The following is a 22,468-nucleotide window of genomic DNA, read 5'->3' on the forward strand; positions in this document are numbered from 1 at the left end:
AAGAAATGGGGTTCAAGGGGAACATGTGCAAAAAAGGCAAAAGTGCAACCGTGCAAAAGAGATGTTTTGACCAGGACATACCACAATTAATGTTCATATATACCATATATGGCAGAATTATTGAATATAATAGTCAGCATAGTGCTGATAAATATGAGGTCAAATACCCTACCTATATTTAACAGATTATGAGCCACCAGGATGTTATAATAAACAGCTAGATGATAAGTGCAGGTGCAGCGCCCCAGAGACCTGGTCGTTGCAGTACTGTCGCTCCGCCACTAAGGGGAGTGATGTTACGTCTGATGGCACTAAAAGAGTTCACCTGACCAGGTATCACAGTCACACATTACACTTCACACTCCGGCCACCAGGGGGAGCAAAGGGTTCTATGTATTAGGCCACTCCTCACACTCGGGTGAAACTGGGGGCTGGATAGGAACTTAGGGAGAAGCTGACTGGGTTTTGCCCAGGTAACATCTAGTGAGAGAAGAGGTTACTTGGAAAGACACAGGGGGTCCCTGTCAGGGGTGGGATCCTTATAGAGGCCTAGCACAGGACAGATTGTTACGGAGCCGCACCTGCACTTCATTGCGGCGGTATCTTAAGAAAGGACACAAAGCGAAGTATATAATGGAGAAGTGAGAAACGAGATCACAGCACAAAGGCGATAGAACCAGTAGGAGTCGTGCCCCGAGATCGGCAACATCCTTCTGAGGCGTGTAGCCGGTGGCCGGACCGCCGAGGAAGTAATAGACTCTACGCATTACTTTGAACTACGGCCGGGCAGTTAACTTTAGGTTGGCTGTCTCACCTAAATCACCTACTGAAGACAACGGAGGCAATTGTGGGAGAGGGGCGTCTCTAGGGTCCCAGAATAACTCCAGGCCTACCCTGTCATACGGGTGCGTCCTATCCATATCATCTGGGGGACGGAGAGAGAACAGAAACATACACGACAGTTGTGAGGACTATCCCGTGGTGCTCAGCAGGGAAGTACTACAACACCCAGGCGCTAGTAGGTAGGCTACTGATTTCCACCTGCAAAGGGAACTCTGGATGTGCCTTCGGACCGGCCGGTCTCAGCCAGCCCTGTTAGCAGTGCTCTGGATTGCGGATGCCGAAGCCTTCAGTAAAGAGACTGCAACTCTGTGTCCTCGTCATTTACTGCGACCTACACCGTCACCTACATCTTTAATTGGGCGCCCCTTAACAGGACCACGGACCGGGTCAGGCCACCGTGACATCCCCAGAACCGAGAGACCCGGGACCGAGTACCCCGCTGCCCTGCGCTTGGGGGCCACTCCACAGGAATATTACAATTATAAATAAGTCGTGCCTAAAGTTAAGTTGCATGAAAAACCTTGCACCCTGTTTAGATCACTTATATCAGTCGCCTGGTCACATAACCCCAACTGCTCATATCTACTATAATATGCCCCTATAGTTATATTACCACAAATGTGTCGCTAACAATTAGCCTTACACATTTAAGGAGCTTATTCTGAAAGTATTACCTCAAGAGCCAGTGGCACTGTGTGTGGGAGCCCAGGTCAGCACGTCACCCTGACGCGCGTTTCGGAGACTTGCTCCTTCGTCAGAACTGGAGAGGTCTAGTGTTTGGTGCTAGTGTGTTGGTACTGGGTAGTATCCCCTCCTTACCCACGAGCAGAGTACCACACCTCTGGATCCTCAGGGGAGCCACATATAGACATTCTAGAAGCTTCCCCCGCTACTCTCTGGGAAGGGCTCCACCAATCAGATCCTAGGAGATAATTTCTTTCTTGGGTACTTGCAGTGAGAAGACTACAGACGGGTCTACGTTGGAGACCAAGGTGAGTCAGACTATTGATGACCAAGAGTTAGAAACAGGGACTAAATGTATTGAGGAAACATTGTTCTCACATTGAGGAAAGAACAAACTGCTAAAAACGACATCACAGATAACTGGAATAAATATTCAGAGGGAAACTGGCCACAAGAAGAAAGAATCCAGGAACGAGCCACTAATGGTTCCACTGCTTCTAGCAACATATGACTAATCATGAGATTTCTAGCATGGAAATCTGGCTAATCTCCGTTGGGCGGCACGGAGGCGCTGGATCTGGTCTTTCAATTCCTTCCGCTCCCTCGCCACATCCTCCTTCTCCATCAGTAACACACTGAGGTTCTCCTTGTCTTGGATCAGAGACCACATTTGTGATTGCAGCTTGTCAGCGAATTCATGGAGCATGTAGTGCAGAATGATCAGGGGGATCTGGTTTGACAAACGGGCGGTCGTATTCTAGAGAAATATAGAAAGCCGAATAATAATCGATGGACGGATTTACTCACACTATAGATCATATCTACTGTAAATCTGAGGACATATTAACCATCGTAATGAACTGACCTTGAAATACGCCTCGATGTGTTGAGACATTTCCTCAACAGAAAATGCTGATTTCTTTTTTTGTTGTGACTTTCCAGAAAATCCAAAAGGAGACACAGAAGTAGTAAGAACTGCCTCTTTAGCTGCCTCTTTAGCTGCCTCTGCCCGGATGTTCCTCAGAGCTCCACCATAAATCGAGTCCTGGCAGTAAATGTTCTTTTCGACCTTGAACTGTGTATGGATCATTTTTTCAGCCTCCCTTTGTTGGTCGCTGCAGATATTTTCTAGCTTTTCCTGATGAATTAGGTGAAAAAAACACAATTACGAAAAGAACTGTGCAGGACCCTACAAAACATAGGGCTGAAAAAAATCCACCATTCCCCATCAGCAAATCTTCTGACTAGTGGCTTCATCATTAATTTACACTGGACTGATATCTATAATATTGGCATCAGCAGAGTTTAAGGGTGACCGTACTCTACAGGTAGCTGTCAGCAGAGTGAACAGCGAATCATCCCCACTTCTCTTACACATGCATGCTCGGCTTGGAAGAGCTTTTATTTTTTTCAATGGGAACGACCTCTGGCAGATAGCGCTGCTGACAGCTTATCTCCTGTGACACCGATAGGATCGGCCTTATTGAAAGCCTAACTGGAAATCGTCATGGATGTCTGTACAATTCAGCCAAAAACTTCCTATAAGGCCGTGTGCACATGGAGTCTTTTTGGAGCACAAAAGCCAAATATGTGAGAAAGTTTGCATTTTTAAGGAGGATCTTAGGGCTAAAGGGGTTTATCAGTTTTCCAAATCAGAAGGTCTGTGCTTAGTTAGGATAGGTGGACCCAGGGAACTATAGGCCGGTGAGTCTGACATCTATACCAGGAAAGATCTTTGAACAAATTATTAAACAACATGTATGTAAGTACCTGGATAAGAATGAAGTGATTACCCAGAATCAGCATGGGTTTGTAACTAATAAGTCATGTCAGACTAATTTCTTTCTATGACAGAATCACTGACTGGGTGGATCAGGGAAATGCTGTAGATATAGTATATCTTGACTTCAGCAAAGCATTTGACAAAGTATCTCACACAATCCTTATTGAAAAAATGACTAAGTATGGAATGGAAGAGGCAACTGGCTTGGTGGATTCATAACTGGCTTAGTGATCGGACCCAAAGAGTGGTCATAAATGGCTACACATCCAGTTGGAAAAATGTCTCAAGTAGGGTACCACAAGGTTCTGTCCTGGGCCCTGTATTGTTCAACATTTTTATCAGTGATTTAGATGAAGGAATTGAAGGTAAAGTGATTAAATTTGCTGATGACACAAAGCTATGAGGGATAGCTAATACTAGAGAAGAGAGAGAGAGAGTATTCAAAAAGATATAAATAAACTGGAGCAGTGGGCAACAACTAACAGAATGTTTTTTAACCGGGAAAAATGCGAAGTACTACATCTGGGCAATAAAAATGAAAAAAGCATATACAGAATGGGAGGAATAGGGCTAATCAACAGCACATGTAAAAATGTTCCCGCCGCTGCATAAGGGGAATCTCGAACCATGTCCGCGGCGGTCTCCCATTCTCCTCCAGCCACAGTGGAGCCTGCTCAGCGGAGACGTCGGTCCCAGCGTCTGGCTCAATCAGATACTGTGTGCTTGGTTACTGCTACCTTTCCAGGCTCTGCCTTTGTAGGCAGTACTGATTAGCAGCGAGCAGGCGTTTCAGGGACTAAGTCCTGCTTTTCCCATACTGAGCATGCCCACAGGATGACCTCCCATTGGAAGTCGGGGGTCACACGCTCAGGTCCTGTAACAGCTCCTATTGGACCATTAGGAAGGTCCTTGAGTGCTGCAGCTATAAAAGGTTTGCATGGCCTATTATCGTGTGTGTGGATGTGTGTTTGTTCTGGCGATTGCTCCTTAATCATTCCCATTCCTTGTGTTGTTGAATGTTTGCGAATGTTGGAGCTACCTAGGGCCTGACAGTGCTACCCTACACCACGATCCGTACTGCGTCAAGCCAGCAGTATCCGCCTGCTTGGCACTGCACGCACTCTGTGCTGTATCCTTAATTTATCCTGACAACTGGTCAGTGTAGGGTGGGAACTCCCGCTTGATCTCTGCATCAGACTCGGGGCGTCCTCAGGCGCGGGCTCAAAAGCCACCGAGGGTAAGAGCGGGATCAATCACCAGCTTAGTGGGGGTGAGTCTCAGGGATCCCACTAGCGTTCATCTGCTGCATCCTGTCTTTGCTAACAGGGCACAGCATTTCATTTGTTTCATTGCGACTCTGTGAAGCAACAGAGTTCGCTTTAGTTCTTACCGGTGCCTGAACCCAAGTTTACTCGGGTGTAGTACCACCATATAGTGCCGCCATTACTTAGCAGCAGGTTCCATCTCTGCACGGTGGACCCTGGGCTGCGAACGCACCTTTACCATCTTTAATCTATTCGGTGCGTTCCGCCAGCCCTAACAGTGATGCAGCAGCAAAAAAGGCAAATACAATCCTGGGATGTATTAATAGAAGCATACAGTCTAGATCACGTGAAGTCGTTATTGCCCTCTACTCCTCTTTGGTCAGACCTCATCAGGAATACTGGGTCCAGTTTTGGGCACCACATTTTAAAAAAGACATCAACAAACTGGAGCAAGTTCAGAGAAGAGCGACCAAAATGGTGACCGGTCTGCAAACCATGTCCCATGAGGAACGGTTACAGGATTTGGGAATGTTTAGCTTGCAAAAAAGAAGACTGAGAGGAGACTTAATAGCTGTCTACAAATATCTCAAGGGCTGTCACATTGTAGAAGGATCATCTTTATTCTCATTTGCACAAGGAAAGACTAGAAGCAATGGGATGAAACTGAATGGGAGGAGACACAGATTAGATATTAGAAAAAACTTTTTGACAGTTAGGGTGATCAATGAGTGGAACAGGCGGCCATGAGAGGTGGTGAGTTCTCCTTCAATGGAAGTCTTCAAACAGAGGCTGGACAGACATCCGTCTGGGATGATTTAGGGAATCCTGCTTTGAGCAGGGGGTTGGACCAGATGACCCAGGAGGTCCCTTCCAACTCTACCATTCTATGATTCTATGAACAATATCAGATCAGTGGAGGTCTGACTTTAAGCAGACGATCGGCAGGATTTGCTTAAAAGTGGATAAAATGCACAACCGCTACTAAATGTGCAGAATTCTGGCGAAAAGAGCAATCTGAGCAATGAGGAGAACACAGGTTTGGTCTAAGCACAATCGCTCCTTCCACCAGCTGATCGTCATTGTGCCCTCGTTCCATCCCCACTGACCTGAGATTATTGGCCTAACGCTTTATAAGTTGGAAATTACGAGGCGGTATTCAAGTTCAATTTGGTTTATTTTATAGAATTTTACAAATGATAAAACAGAATACTTATCCTACCTTTGCACTTCTGTAAAGATTGTAATAATGGGCAAAGTGTCTCACTGCTGTGGCATGAAAAGCTGATCTGACACATTCTAAAAAAAGAAAAAAAAAAAAAGCGATCAGTACCATGTACCTAAAACAGTCCAGAAATGTAGTGAAGCCCATGCTTTACTACGCTTTATAACACACTTTTTTTTGTCACTTACTTCAGGAATGTTTTCTTACCTGTGACTTCTTTCAGCTTGTTGATGGCTGGCTCTTCATATGTTTTGATTTGATTTTTTGCAATGTTTTCAAATGTTTTAAAATTGATAAATCCTGTAAGTTCCCGGCCACGATGTTGGTTCTCAAAAGAATTAACATCATCTTTTAATTCCCGTGGGACTGAAAGGCAAAGGATAAGATGTAATATTTAAAAAAAAAACATTGGCCAGTTGATATCATCTATGCAAATGTTGTAAACAGTCACACCAGCCAAGAGACTGAAGAAAAGTTATTGGCATCTTAGGTAGCTAGCAAGTGGGGAGGAGTGACACTCGCAAGTTATTGGGACACCTCGGGGCTTAGTGTACAGAGGAGAATAAGTGCCTAAGTGCAAGTTATTGCAGAGTGTATCCCAGGGGAGTAAGACTAGCTACCCTACACAGTGAATACCACCCCGAGAGTGAGGATGATGGAGCAGAAGTGCCACCACAGAGAATAGAGTTTTATTGATGTGGATGAAGAATGCAACAGGGCAAAAATTGGCCATCATAAAGGGCAAAAAGTTTGTTACATCAGAGAGGGTTTGAGAGCTGGTGTCTGTATGTGAAGAGGATGACTACGGAAGAGATAGATAAGTGACTTATGCCTAAGTGTGAAGACCTGTGAGGTGGTAATTAGGAGGGAATGGTGCAGAAGCGTGTAAATGAGCTAAGTAAAACTTCTGCAGGAGACTGAGGCAGTGGAATAGTGGCAAAATGAAAATTACAATGTTTTAGGTTCCAGTCAACTACCGTTAACCATCAAGCATGTTGCCTTTTGTCAGCTGCTGCAACCATCAAGCATGTTGCCTCTTAAATAAACTGTGTAAAAGCTCCTTGACTTTTAAAAATGAATCTGTTGCTGACAAATGTAGTATTCTATGTTAGCAGCCAGAGTTATGTTATTGCCTCTAATAAAGATACTATTATAGTCAAAAATAAAAAAGTTGTAAAAAAAACTTTTACAAAGTTTAAAAGCATAAAACTTTAAATCAATGAATAAACTTTCTGGTCCGAAACGGATTACGCATGCTCAGAGCGGCTGTCTCTTTCCTCCCCCTATACACAGTCTTGCTGTACGGTTGTGCATTTCGTGATCTATACTTACAATCATCCGCGGATTCTTTCAGTTTCGCTTCCCATTTAGAGAATAGTTTTCGAATGGTTGTGAAAAGTTTCTGTTTCCCCTCTGCGACCTCTTCTTCTCCTTGCGAGAACTGAGTGATTTCATCCACAAAACGTTTGATTCTCTGTGGAGGAGATAGGAATGGAATGCAGTGAGAGCCGGCGTATATAGGATATAGAACTGTATTTACAGGTGGGGGACATACTGTATATATCGAAGTCATGGGAGTTTATAAACTCCCCTCACATGGATCTTACTTCTATGAGAAATGACAGTTTCTCTGACTCCGACTCCGGGACACCTGCGCCGATCATCTCCACTTTCATCTCTGCCTTTTGAAGTTTGGCTTTGATCTGGTTCTCCAGGTTAGGTATAGTCCTCTAAAACATACAAAGAAATGAATGAACTGTCCCTCATACCCACTGGGCCATTCTTCTATATGTACTAAATCCCACATTTGTATAAGAGGTTATTACTAAAATACTATAACTGGCGCCTAAACCCATTGGCGCCTTTTGGTCTAGTGGTATACCTTGTGGTCTACGATGGTGATGTGGTTTATGGTAGTGTTCATGGTCCTCCAAAGTATTTATGGGTCAAAATCTAATATCTCTGGTGACCTAGGGTACATTAGCTAATAATTAGTTTTCTGATTGTTTTAGATTGTGAAGTTGTTAATGATGTTATCTACTGCAGTCCGTTAATTCATTTTTTATTTTAACTACGCTTACAACGATAAACAATTTTAAATAGTACAACGAAGAAAATAAGCTTTGTAATATATCCTATTACAGAATATTTTATAGATCAGGCTCTTTGTCTCTTCCTCTGATTGCTTGATAAAATCTGTGCACATGAAGCAGATAAGAGATATTATCAACTTCACTGAGAGATCAGGTTACAGCTGTCTATGGAGAAAGGAGTAGGTGGGGGCATGGGTTTGGAGAAGTCATCTGCTCACATGAAATGTTGCATAAATTCTTTGTGTTTGCAAGAAAAAGTATTTATTTTCTCACTGACAGGCCCAAAGCTTAGTGGTTACAGTCTTTTACAGTGGTACAAGCTTTGTGGTTCCAGTTCCTGAAGAGGTACAGTACTTGGCGGATGCTCTCAAACTTGGTAGGCTCTTATTCTTGAAGAGTAACAATAGCGGTTGCAGTTTCACTCGTCTTAAGTTGAAACTTCATGCTGTACTCAAAGATGTTTGTGAGCTCTTAGCCGAACCTGTGTACTGCCATGATTTTAAGTGAGGTAACTCCCTACTATACAATAACCTGCCTAGGTGTTGGATTGAGCGACAGCACCAGTCACCTACATAAGGCTGTCCTGACTGGAGATTATACACATTGATTGGCAGGACCCGGTGCAGCCGCTGGATGGGAGCACTATGAACCACCTCTAACCTGATGGCATCTCTGGCTCTACTTGGTGTAACATCATTGTTATGGTGTGATGCACATGTAACATTGCACCAGGCCGGCTAATCGAAAGAGGAGCTGGGTGTTACGGGTTTACCATGACAGAGAGGAGCCAGAAGACTGCAGCATCTGATTTCTCCTACTCCGCACTGATTAGAAGCACTTCATATTAAATAGTGCAGGTTTCTATTAGCAGTGCAGGGGTTAATCACTTCAGCTGAGAGCTCCTGGAAGCTTTCCTGCATTAAGGCTCTCAGCTGTTCACTGTTAGCTACTCCCCTCTCCTATATAATCTAGGCCCTGGCAATAACTCATTGTCAGAGTAGCTTATGCTGCATGGCTGGAGGTTGTTGGTGGTTGTTATTGGAGAAGGCCGTTGATGGAGTTATCTGTGACTGTTGCTAGGTTTTGAGTGTGTGATAATTCTCTTTCGTCTCCTACTTTGGTTTAACCCCATACTCCACTCCCTGATGCATTCCTCTGTTGTCTGAGTATATTTGGTATTTTTAATTATCCCTGTTCGTGTTACCTTGTTAGTCTGGTTGGTGTATTACGGTACACTACTACTCCCTATTCCCTGGGTGTGGGAAGGATACAGACTGAGGGCGGTTTCAGGAACTAAGGTAAGGTATGTGGCCCCAGAGTCTTCACCATCAGAAGTAATCCGGAGAATAGGGCAAGCTTGGGCGCCCTAGTGTTAGGGACAGGAAAGGAGACCCTGGCCCTGGGACACCCGACAACAGAGTCATTACATTGGGGGTGCCATTAGGTAAGAGACGGTTCCTGTCCTGAGATTCTTTTAACCTCCGCTCAAGCCTAGGGGGATCTAATACTTTTACTTACTAGATAAAGCCTATACATTGTTTCTGACATCACACAGCCCCTCGATTGTTCCCAAAGGTGGGACCCTCATAGACATGTATGACTCATTCTCATAAAGCAGACTTACTGAAATATGTTCCACAAGTTCAACAGTAAGTTTTTCTGCCAGCAAGGAAGTTGTAGCTCGTCGCTCTTTCAGAAGAACCCTAAAAAATAACCACGACTTGTCTTAAAATGGTTCAAACATATAGAAATTGATCTAATCTGAGCAATAGACACAAGGCTTTAACTCATAATGGTCAATTTTTATTTCTGTACTTTCATTTTTTTGTCCTCTGTTTCCATAAGTCATAAAGATTTTTTTTTTTCGAGGGTTGTTTGAGGGTTTCTGCTTTTAACAAAACAAGTGGTCATTTTGAATGGCACCATTCATTTTACTATTGTCAGGACTCTGAACATTTTTATTACCTTTTGTGCATTACTGCCCTTTTCCAAGATGGCGTCTTTGGTCTCATGTGCACTGTGTCTTCCTGCTATAAAACTCCACCCCAGCCTTCAGTCTGTGCTAGAGTATTCTGCCTTGCATCCAGCTCCTGACCTCTGGTGACTCCCTGGCTATATACCTGCTCCTGTGAACCTGTGGGGTTATCCTGCTACTCTGCTCTGAGTTCCTGCTGCATACACCAGTTCCATTAATCCTCCTTCATCTGCTGCTCATGTTTACTTCCATCTGCATTTGCTGGACATGTAAGCTGTTGCTGCTCTGCAAGAACCTGAGACTATTACCCAGGCCTCCCTGGTTGAGCTAAGATATTATTTGAACTGCCTTATAAGCATATCTATCTGTGTCTGGACTAAGCAAGGACTTATTCATGTCAAGTATCCTCAAGAATAGTTGTGCTTCATAGACTTTCTGCTTGATTGCATTTTCCTCTGAAGTTTCCTATAGACTGCTAAGCTGCATTTAATATTTACTCCAAGTGTTGTGGACTTGAGTTTCTCTCTGCACCTGTTTGAATCACTGTGTGATAATATAGACTTTACCACTTATAAAACTGTGTCCTGTAGTTGTCTTGTTCCACGCAAAGAGTCTCCTGAGTTATACCCTATAATTATTACAACTATCTATTGTACTGTTTAATTAAAATTCGGTGAAAGGAAATAAACAAAAAGGGGAGAATCCCATATTGAAATCCCTCTCTGACAACACCTAAAACTTTGCATTGTAAAGATAATTAATTTAAGCTATCAGGGTATTATTAAAATATTGTCCCTAATCTGCCTATAATTATTGATTTTGTGGTAGCCACTTTTATTTCAAATAGTTACATTGGTTGAAAAAAGACAAAGGTCCATCAAGTTCAACTTTTCTACTTCATTTGATGACGCCCCGGGGTGCCATCCCTTGTATATCAGAATAGGACAAGTAATATCTAGAGCACACGTTCCCCCAACATGTTTCACTGTGTGTGCGATGTCATCAAGGAATGGGATAATGGCATGAATGGTGAAAAAAAAATTACGCCATTGTTTCAGGGTTTTATTTTTACTGCGGTAACAATGATTAACAATGATCAAACAATGAAATTTTGCATGTCCGTACAATTATACTAATGCTAAACTTGTGAGGGTTTATTTGAAGTGTGCGGAGCTCACGTTATTATTGGTAGCTAGTGTTGAGCATTCCGATACTGCAAATATCGGGTATATTTTTGCGATATCGGGAATCGGGATCCATATTCATGTAAAAAATAAAGAATAAAAATAAAAAATATGTATATACTCACCCACCGACGGCCCCTGGCTCGCAGCGGTGCAACCGGCAGCCTTCGTTCCTAAGAATGCAGTGAGTGTAGGACCTGTGATGACGTCACGGTCTTGTGATTGGTCGCGTGACCGCTCATGTGACCGCGACGTCATCGCAGGTCCTTCACTCTCTGCATTCTTAGGAACGGAGGCAGACGCTTGCAGCGGTGACAGCCAGGGATCGTCCGAGGGTGAGTATATCCATATTTTTTATTTTTATTCTTTATTTTTTACATGAATATGGATCCCAGGGCCTGAAGGAGAGTTTCCTCTCCTTCAGACCTTGGGAAACATCCAGGATCACTTCCGATATTTGTGTCCCATTGACTTGTATTGGTATCGGGTATCGGTATCGGCGATATCCGATATTTTTTGGATATCGGTCGATCCAATCCGATACCGATACTTTCAAATATCGGGAGGTATCGCTCAACACTATTGGTAGCATATTGGGGTACATACAATGTTTTGTTTGCTTTTTTTCACTTTTGAGGGGAGGTACAGTGTTAAAAAAAATGCAATCCTGGTATTTAGATTTTTCACTTTTCTTTGCTTTTACCGTTTTAATATTTTTTTTATTTTGACAGATTTGACTTTTAGTTTATTTTTTTAAATTTCTTTCTTTCTTTTTTTTTTAAATCGCATAGTTTTTATTAAAGCATATGGCAAGAATGTAACACAGTCTGATACATATTCCAGACAGGTACAATGAGTACAAAACAGATTAATACATTTTCCATTTTACGTTAGCAACACTCTTACCCAGTGAACCCCCCACCCCCCCTCTCTCCTCCCAATCCCCTACCCTTTATCCAATATTATAAAACTAAAACATCACCTCTTGAAAAAGTTATACCCAGCTTTGCAAAAGCTCAACTGTACATGTAGAAGTTCCTCCAGAAGCAACTAAACGACACCCATTCTATTCTGCAATAACTCAGCAAACACCACGCCTGGGTAATCCATCCATTCGCCCCACACATTTTCAAATTTTGTATTCTGACCTCTCTTGATGTATATATTCCTTTCCATGAGGACAATAAAATTTATTTTGTTAACAAATTCCTTTTTACCTGGTGGTCTTTCATCCAACCAATGCATCGCAATAAGCTTCCTCGCAGCATAAAACAATCTTGCAATAATCAACCTTCCACATTCATCCATAGCAATGTCATCCATTCAACCCAGGAGGCAAGTCAGCGGGCTGCGCACAACATCTACTCTTGTCACCTCCTGGATCAAGTTAAGCACCTTCACCCTAAAAGGACTGGAGGCGAGCGCACGACCACATCATATGTAGCAGATCAGCGCCTTCCTCACCACACCTTGGGCATTTTGAGTCACCTCTCAGTCCTGCCTTCGTCATCCATACCGGGGTCCTGTACATCCTATACACCAGGTATAACTGCGACACCCTCTTGGCCTCACTCAAGGACGCCCTGCGGATGTATTGGACTCCCACTGGGACTCCGACAAGGGACCCATGTCTGCCACCCATTTTTCCCTTATCCTTAACGGGTGTTTCAATAAAAAGGTATCCACCAAACCCCTGTACATTAAAGTAATGAACCCCCTCGTGCTCCTCCGAGGCCCCATAAGATTGAACAAGCTATCAGACTGCAGAATCACGCGCGACACCTCATTTTGTTTGTTTGTCTCAACTGCAAATACTGAAAGAACATCTGACTTAAAGGAAACTCATTCCTAAGCACTTCAAACGTTTTAATAACACCCCCATCAAACAATTGAGACACGAACCAAATACCAATACGCCTCCACTGACCGAACCCCCAGCAATCTCATAAGCTCCGCCAACCTGGGATCCAACCAAATCGGCGCATATCACGTAAATTCCGCTACTCCCCTCCACTGCTTAACGTTCTGCCAGACTTTCCCCATCATAGCTATTTAATTTCATTATTTTTAAAGGATTTGTTAGAGCTATTAGCGAAGAAACATGTGAATAATTTTAGGATTTCTAAGGACTGCTTATACTTATATACTGTGAGGATATTTGCCTACTGATTGATAATCACAGTGATTAATGAAGATATGGGAACAGTGTAATCTTTATGTTTTCCGTATTTGCCATCCTATTTCAATTTACTGGGATAATCCCATAATCCAACCTACAAAAGAGGTGGACTTTATGCTAACACAGCCTTAAAGTGAGTATTTGGGGGCCAGAATTAAATGTCATGAAAATGCGGAAAATTATATTATTACAATATGGCAGAGGGGCTTAATTCTAATTCTGTATTCCCCATTATTGCGCACCTATGAAATTCCCCTAATGGAGCCCGGCCCCTCATCCATTGTTACAGCTGGAGATAATATGTTTGCATTTTACCTGAAATGTTCATTATCCTCGAAGAAAGCTTGCTCATTTTGAAGGGCGGTCTCCAGTGAGATGTTCTTCATGATCTCACTCTGCCCCCGACACTTGACTATCATGTAGCCTTTTTTAAGCTTGTACACCAGATTCTGGACAACACTTACAACATCTGGTTCCATTCCTTTGTCAACTAAATCTGGTTTAGTCAGGATCCCTAGGAAATAAATCAGATTTGATAATGAGGTGTCGTCTATATATTGACCGCAGCACTGAGAGGTGGAGCAGCTGTCATGGAGGCATTATGTGAACCCAAAACACAATCCAAATCAATATCTACATCCTTAAATGTTGGCCAATCTATGTGTGAACATTATTAAAAATGGTGATTAACATCCATAAAAGTTTACATATGGCCCCAATGTGGTAAAATAATAAGAACGATAAGAGTGATCTCCTGCTGCTCCTCCATCCCACTGGCCATTTTCCCCACCAGTTTTCTCTTTTCTTCCAGCTTGGTCAGTGTCATTTGGCTTCAGCGGTCACAAGTAAAGTACACCAAAAAGAGTGGACCAGCTGGGGACATTGCCAGTGGAAAAGGGGAATGGAGGGGGATCGATAGATGATTATGTACTTTTTTTCCCCCAATTTTTACCACACTGTGGTGTGGTCCTGTAGTTTGAAGCAATGCTTTCCCATACTTGTCAAAATATTGAAGACATGGCAGACATGGTGTTTCGGGCTGGTATGTCACTCTCCACAAGGAGAAACCTAACCCCTTAGACCTCAGTCCAGAGCCTCTCACCTAGCCAAATCAGTTCTCATGCTTCGCACTGACGACGGCCAACAGCCCGAAACACCGTGTCTGCGAATTGAGATACTGATTTGGCTTTTATCCTAAGTCATATTGCACGACTCGTTAAAGGGTTGATTGTGACTTGCAGGATCGCTACTTCCAACAGGTGGCGCTATAGAGTTTAAGTCCTCTTTTTCTCTGAAGAGGCAATTTGCATTCCACAAGAGAAACATCTAAAATCTGGATGAGGTTGCACACAGTAAATTTGTTTTCCACATACGGTAAGTTTTTCAAAACCATGCAAAACTAAAAGTTTGTAGAGACATGGAGGAACTGTCTCAAGAGTCACCAATGAAAAGAAAGTTGTAAGCTCCTTCAACACCTTTAGTGGACTCTGTTCTACATGACCAGGTACCAAAATTTCAGTATTACATTTTGTCCTGAAGTGTCTCATCTTGTAAGAGTTGTGTTGAGCCACTTACTACTACTACTACTACTCTTATCACTCTGTTAGTAAGAAGACTACAACTTATAACATAATTACCCATACCCAGTGTCCGCTCTCCGCTAGGATCCACTTCTTGAGCCATTTTGAGAGCTTCAGTGGTGGCAATATCCACATTACTAGGAACCACAGCCAAATTGATGGTCTCCTGCTTTTCTATGTACTTTTTGATCATTTTCTTGATCTATTAAAATGCAAAATGGAGAAGTTATTAGATCATCGTGTACAGATTAACTTTAACAAGGGCAATACAAGTCTGAAGGCACAGACTGAACCAGGTAAGGTTGTGTTCAGATCATACAAGGCTCTCTTGTCCTGGACATTCCAGCAGGGTCTTTTTTTCTAGCGCATAAGCTAAACAAAGACAGGATACAGATTCCCAACACACAGCAGAACTATAAGATTCCAGGGACATTCACATGTTCTTTTTCCAATGTGGTGTACTTAATTCTGAGCACTATATGTCCCATTGAAGGACTCTATGTGGTAGAAACAGGAGAGAAACTGAAAGCAAGGATGAGATCTCATCGCCACACGATTACAGATGAAAAAAAAAAAAAAGCATTTACTGGAGGCCAAATATTTCTGTGGTCTAGGAGGCAACATAAACAATGTGAAAAAGGATTTATGACTCACTACAAAATCTGAAGAATTCCCTCCACAGACAGTGAGGGCCTCTGATCTTAAGGTACCTTCACACTAAGCGACTTTACAACGAGAACGACGACGATCCGTGACGTTGCAGCGTCCTGGATAGCGATCTCGTTGTGTTTGACACGCAGCAGCGATCTGGATCCTGCTGTGATATCGCTGGTCGGAGCTAGAAGTCCAGAACTTTATTTCGTCGCTGATCACCCGCTGTCATCGCTGGATCGGTGTGTGTGACACCGATCCAGCGATGTGTTCACTTGTAACCAGGGTAAATATCGGGTTACTAAGCGCAGGGCCACGCTCAGTAACCCGATATTTACCCTGGTTACCATTGTAAAAGTAAAAAAAACAAACTACATACTCACCTTCTGATGTCTGTCACGTCCCCCGCCGGCGGCTTCCCTGCACTGAATGTGTCAGCGCCGGCCGGCCGTAAAGCAGAGCACAGCGGTGACGTCACCGCTGCTGCCGGCACTGACACATTCAGTCAGTGCAGGAAGCTCTTGGCAGCAGCGCATAACCCTGTGGACGCCGGGGGACGTGACAGACATCAGAAGGTGAGTATGTAGTGGGTTTTTTTTACTTTTACAATGGTAACCAGGGTAAATATCGGGTTACTATGCGCAGCCCTGCACTTAGTAACCCAATGTTTACCCTGGTTACCCAGGTGCTGCAGGGGGACTTCGGCATCGTTGAAGACAGTTTCAACGATGCCGAACTCGTTCCCCTGATCGTTGGTGGCTGGAGAGAGCTGTCTGTGTGACAGCTCCCCAGCGACCACACAACGACTTACCAACGATCGCATCGCTGGTCGTGATCATTGGTAAGTCGTTTAGTGTAACGGTACCTTTAGATGGATATTGGGATTATAACACTTTCACATGACTAATCCAATCCAATTATTAAGGATTCATTCTCTGAGCTCACTTTGTTTATTTCAATGTCCATTTATGATGCCATGTCTCTGCTTTATGTGTTTTTTGTGTGCATACAGTGTTTCTTCAGATACTTGAGACCAAAGATAGCAACAGTAAGAGATTATTTAGCCCACCATGTTCTTGCCAAGTTCTCTCACTGAGCAAATTCAAATCCACTCCTGGGTATTGGAATTACAACACAAAAGAGGAGAAGTTATGGAATTATGGAAATCACAGGATGGATAAGCATATTAATGATCTGCACATGATAAAAAATGGAAAAAAAATTAAAAACATCTCAATTTCTCCAGTTTCGAGTATGAGTGCCACATGCAGAAATCCTGGCACTTCCAGCCTCGGTTGCCATCACGGAGGTTGTTAATGGTCATCTGAGGAAGGTCCTGCTGCTGAATGCACTTGGGAAGATCATCAAAATCTGCTGCTGGCAGCTCCTGTGAAATCACCAATCAATTACGTCCCCGACGTGCTCGTTGGGAGAAAAGTCCAGAGATGCTGCAGCCATAAGAGCATGTTTAAGCCACGCAAGCAGCTCACTGTAGCATGAGCAACACGAGATCTTGTATTGTATTGAATAATGGCTCTTGAGACACTTTGGAAAAATGTATATACCACCGGTTCCATGATTGATGCATTCTGTACTGCAAGTGAAATTGGATGTACAATATGAAGCCTAAGGCTTCAGTGTTGACGCAAAACATCAGAAGGTGTTGGTCCGATATTGGGCTATGAGCCAGATGTCCAGCTAAGTGTGTCCACTGATCTCATGCCACTGCTCTCAAATGCCATCATGGTCCAGAGCAAAAGGGCAATAGAGGCCTGTCTTCTTCAGCGATGAGTCCTACTTTTGTCTTGGATACAGCAATAGAGATTGCCCTGGAGACCACATGGGCAACCCCATGTAGATGCCCTCATGAATGATTGTCACACCGGTCTTACTTCCAGGATCATGGTGTGGGGTGGCATAATGTAGATGGACTCCCTGGTCTTCATTCCAGGAACAATAACAGCTCCGGTGTTACATTGATTTGGTGGTGGAACAAGTAGCACGGTCATTTCTCCAAAGTGTTCCGGGATCCATTATTCAACATGATATCGTCAGGCCACATGGTGCTTGTGCTACTATGAGCAGCCTGTAAGTCTTAAGCATGCACTCATGACCTGCAGCATCTCTGGACTTGTCTTTCCATCAAGCACATCTGAGTTACTATTGGTCGCTGATACACATGGAGCTGCCAGCAGTGGACCTTGATGAATTTCCAGAGTGCATTCAGTGGCAGAACCTTCTTCAGATGAATATTAATAACCTCAGTGGCAGCACATGAGGCTGGATGTGACGGGATTTCTGCTTGTGGCTCATACTCCAGACTGGGGAAATCGAGATGGTTTGAAAATGTTGTTTTCATATTGTTATCATTTACCGATCAGTAACATGTCCATCCATCCTGCGATATTTAGAAAGATTTCCACAGTACATTTGTGATTGAGGTCACTCTGCTTACTTGTTGTCCAATATCTTGAGGTTGATCCGCTACAGCAACTCTTGTAATTCCAGGAAGATCGAGAAGTGTCAGGTCTGGGACATTTGGAGACACTACTTCAAGGGTAATGAGATCTTGGCTGACTCCTTTTCCAGGACCGGCAATATGGTTTTGGGCTAGAAGAGATTATTATCTTGTAAAGCATCAAAAATAACAGAAAAAGTTAGATGTGAAGTTAGTATAGTGGATTTGTCCAAGGTTGGAATATCTCATGGGCATCTTGTAAGACCAGTAATAAAGTTTTGGCAAGGACAATTTATAACGTTGAGTTGTGTGGCTTCTAGATGTCGTTGTTTGTGTCAGGAAAGAGAGAATTTATCCTCTAGGATTCCAGTTTTTCTGTGAACCTAGATGTGGTAATACTGAATTTATGTAGCTGCAGGCTCAAAAATAGGCAAAGGTTGGAATGTCAATTTTTGGGGACTTAGATCTTAGCTCCTGTAAAGAAGAGAATTGTTTCTTGGTGGTATGAATTAGATGGGATATGTTAGTGATCTCAGCTTTGTGCCATCCTTAAAAGTCTGCTCTTCCATGTTGAATGTTTGGATTAAGAATTAGTGATATTTAAAGCGGGTCTAAGGGGTAATGTCTCTCCTTGTGGAGAGTGGAAAGCTTGTGTAAGGAGACTTATAGGCCATGCAATGCCAATCCAGTGTAAGGAGACTTATAGGCATTGCAATGCTCCTCTGTGATGTGAAATATGCAAACATCCTCTTCAGAGAGGGAGAGGTCTTGAACTCAAGTGCCACCTATTGTGATTAGCAATCTTGAAAGTCAATATCGACCTTTTAACGTGCCTTGCCACATGACTTGGGATAAGAAGACAAACCAGAAATTCTATTTGTTGATGTGTTTCGGGGAGTTTGCTTCTCATCAGTGCAAAGCAGAGGTTTGATTTGGGTGGTTGAGAGGCCTCTGAAGCGAGTCTAAGGGGTATCGTTCCATCTTGTGGAGACTCTTTTCCTTCCTTCCATGAGCTACAACTTTTATATTTTTTCCATATAGCCGAACGAGGGCTTATTTTTGCAGGTGTACTTTTGAATGACACCATTCATTTTACCACATAGCGTGCTGGAAAATGAGAAAAACAATTTCCAAGTGCATTGATATTGCAAAAAAAGTGCAATTTTATAATTGTCTGCTGGGTTTTCATTTTACCATGTTCACTATATGGTAAAACCGACCTGCCATTATGGTTTTCCAGGCCTGTACGAGTACGCAGATACCACACATGTATAGTTTTTCTTTTTATGTAATGGTGAAAAATGTTTTGGAAATTTGTAAGAAAGATGTTTTTTTTTGCTTTTGTCACCATTTTCCGAAATCTATACAGTTTTTTTATTTTTTGAGATCTGGGGATGTGTGGGGGCTTATTTTTTGCATCCTGAGCTGCCATTTTTACTTTTGGGTCAGATATGATGTTTTGATCGCATCTTTGCGGTGGCCAAAAATTTTTTCATTCCGGCTTATTCATTTTTTTTTTCTCGTTACGCTGTTTACCAATTGGATTAGTTTATTTATATTTTGATAGATTGGACTTTTTGCGAATGCAGTGATACCAAATATGTATTTTTTTTTTTTGTTTAATTTTTAATGGAGCAAAAGAGGGGAGATTTGGACATTTGTGTTTTTCATAAATTTTAAAACTTTTTTCCTTTTTACTGTATTTATTAGTCCCCTTAAGGGACTTGAAGCTGCGTTCGGACGCTTGTACTATACGTTTCAGAAATCATGATCTCATATGAACGTCAGCCTCAGGCCCGTGTTCACAGACAATCGTAATGACAGGCACAGGGGTGATCGACAGACCTCCAGCGGTCAAGACCAACCCATTGGCACCCCAAGATCATGTCACAAGCATGCCGATGGGAGCTTGGAATGATGCAGAGGCATGTGTTAAATGCTGCTGTCAAAGATTGACAGCCAGCGGCATTTAATAGGTAAACGGCCGTGGGTGGATCTCCACTCCACATTCAATCAGCCGCCATGTGAGGGGAAATATGCAGGCTCGGCTTGGGAGCTCGCATCAAAGGCAGGGACAAGACATACGACGCAAGTTTATATGTCATGAAGGGGTTAAAGGCATCATCATTACTGTCTTCGATTGGGGCTAATTTTCCTCTCAGTATGTCTTTGGAGTGTGGGAGGAAACAGGAGAACCCGGAGGAAACCCACGCAAACACGGGGAGAACATACAAACTCCTTGCAGATGTTGTCCAAGGTGGGATTTTGTCGTTGAACGCAATGAGCCTCCAGTTATAAGTGTCATCCGTGTCCCATCTATAGTTATACTCCAGATTAAAGCCTGTTCGATAAATATAAGCAAAAGCATATTTCATGGCTGCCCCTAGATCATTACCTTTCCGGATCTCCTGCTCCACTTCCCCTGGAGTTTTTAGCTCCACATTCTGAGCTAGATAGCTTATTTTGCCTTTCCATGGGGAACCGTTTTTGGATTTTTTCAACTTGAGTACAAGAGGACATCTTGTCACAATGCCTGTATAGTAGATCAGAAATAATGAGGTCAATATGATATGAAATCATTTTTACAGCCATTTTTCACTATTTTTATAGACACGTTAAGATCCTTTATACCACGTTTTGGGCAGTGGTATCCATATGGGTCTCGAAGAGCTCCAGTCACATAATTACAATATCTACGGTAATTTTCCCCAAGTTAGGAGGGGATGAGGTCAACTCATGCTTGGTTTAGAGAATCAATAATGTCAGACAGAAAAAAAATACGATTTGACTGTGTGAAAAGCAATTGAAGGAAGATGCTGATCTGCCATTGTCTGGGGGAATGTTTTGCAGGTCATAGGGACCACGACAATCTTAGGCTTTAGAACCTCAAAAAAATGACTGACACTTTTCCTATTGCTATTCAGGATAAGTTAGACTTTAGGTTTATATCAAAGTTTTTGATTTGAGGAAGGCCAATATTTTTGAAGATAGTAAGTCAACTTTCTTTCCTTGACTTTACCTTTGGCAGTTTCCAGACTGACCACATATAAATAAAAACATCAAATACATGTTATATCCTATACAAAAGCTGTTGCCAACTTTTCCTTCTTTCTGAAATTGATAAGATTTGGTCATGTAATGTTACATTTATTTAGATATACTGTATGGATATCATATGAGCAAACCACATCCACATGTAATACTGTGACCCGAATTCTCACCGCTGCCTCTGGGAAGATTGACTCCCGACAAGGCCTCCAGAACTGAACTTTTCCCAGAGCTCTGATCACCGATCACAGCGATCGCTGGTAATCCCAAATCCTTCTCCACCCCCAAGGATCTCAGGGAGTCAATAAGATCAATGCACGGACGGATCTTGTGTTCATATTGTTGTGATAGGACGTTGTCAGGTTGGGCCTTCAATAAAATATAATAAAAAGTAAGTTAGCTGAGAATAATCTGTGATATTCATGGGAATTACGATCCTATATAAGACGTCCAAATCAGTGGAGTAACTTGAAGATCGTCGGCCCCAATACAAAACCTCCAGCCCGGCCCCCAACTATCTTAGGACTTCTGTATTGTTGGGTCTTTATATATGGGCCAATCAGAACTTTTTAGGCTCTGAAGCCCCTGCACCTACTATAGGTATGCCCCTGTTCCATATCAGACCATTTCAGGCGTTTTCAGATTCCCTGATAAAAGGACATATCTTACACATTCGATTGTGAATCCAATGGACATTTCACGTTCCACCGCAATCCACCTAGGAACGCCCAGAAAATAAGCCCCATCCATTTTTTTCTTTGAAGTAGTTGGTAAATATGACTTTCGATGGTAGCCAGTGAAACTCATGGCTACGAACAACTGCAGTGCCAAACACATCTACCTTATCAAGTGTCAGCCAAAATGCCACGCTTATATGTATATGTAAGGTGCAACCACCCAAAGCTCTGCCATATTCCCTTCTCAACCCTAGTGAAGGCATCTGCTCATGTTGTACAGTAGCTTGACCCACCTTCACCCGGAGCAAAGATTGACTTGGTGACTTGACTTCCCTAGTCCTGGTCGCTTTCTTTGTGGGAGCAGATTACTTTTTCTTAGTGATACCAGTATTTTTCTATATGACTTTTTGATCATGTTTTTTTTATGTTTTTATTCTCTTTAATTGTGTTTATCATGTGGGTTATGGTACAGGTCTTCTCTTTTACTTAAATGTTTACATAAAATAGCATTTAGAGTGGGCAAATATTATTCTTTATTTTTTTTATGTTTTCCTTTTTTTGACCCCCCATACAGTAATATAGTTTTACAATTAGCCCCATATAGTAATTCTGGGCCACATCCAATAATAATGTCCCCTGTCCTGTAACAAGGTCCCCTGTCCTGTAATAATGTCCCTGGGCCTGTATTAATGTCCAGTTTTGTAATAATGTCCTGTAGCCTGTAACAATATCCATTAGCCTGCAATAATGTCCCTGAGCCTATAATAATATCCCCTGTCCTGTAATGTCCCCTGTTCTATAATAATGTTCCCTTACCTGTAGCAAT

General features: G+C 42.7%; 1 protein-coding gene across 3 annotated transcripts in view; it reads right to left on the bottom strand.

Annotated features, from left to right (window-relative positions):
• Positions 1 to 1,865: 1,865 nt before the first annotated feature.
• Positions 1,866 to 22,468, bottom strand: part of LOC143815035 (interferon-induced GTP-binding protein Mx2-like) — a 43,893-nt gene continuing 23,290 nt past the window's right edge. For 2 of the 3 annotated variants that reach the window (XM_077293838.1, XM_077293836.1), the window contains exons 4-15: positions 21,139 to 21,334; positions 20,313 to 20,450; positions 17,915 to 18,069; positions 14,872 to 15,010; positions 13,544 to 13,742; positions 9,515 to 9,593; positions 7,405 to 7,527; positions 7,130 to 7,271; positions 6,005 to 6,163; positions 5,795 to 5,871; positions 2,393 to 2,665; positions 1,919 to 2,284 (exon numbers count right to left, since the gene is read on the bottom strand). In XM_077293838.1, coding sequence (XP_077149953.1) covers positions 2,054 to 2,284; positions 2,393 to 2,665; positions 5,795 to 5,871; positions 6,005 to 6,163; positions 7,130 to 7,271; positions 7,405 to 7,527; positions 9,515 to 9,593; positions 13,544 to 13,742; positions 14,872 to 15,010; positions 17,915 to 18,069; positions 20,313 to 20,450; positions 21,139 to 21,334 — 1,911 coding nt within the window. In that variant the 3' untranslated portion in view covers positions 1,919 to 2,053. Of the gene's footprint in view, positions 2,285 to 2,392; positions 2,666 to 5,794; positions 5,872 to 6,004; positions 6,164 to 7,129; positions 7,272 to 7,404; positions 7,528 to 9,514; positions 9,594 to 13,543; positions 13,743 to 14,871; positions 15,011 to 17,914; positions 18,070 to 20,312; positions 20,451 to 21,138; positions 21,335 to 22,468 lie in introns of all 3 variants that reach the window. The other variant, XM_077293837.1, reaches the window with a different exon arrangement.

The sequence above is a fragment of the Ranitomeya variabilis genome, chromosome 3, assembly GCF_051348905.1.
Source record: "Ranitomeya variabilis isolate aRanVar5 chromosome 3, aRanVar5.hap1, whole genome shotgun sequence".
NCBI classification, from domain to species: domain Eukaryota; kingdom Metazoa; phylum Chordata; class Amphibia; order Anura; family Dendrobatidae; genus Ranitomeya; species Ranitomeya variabilis.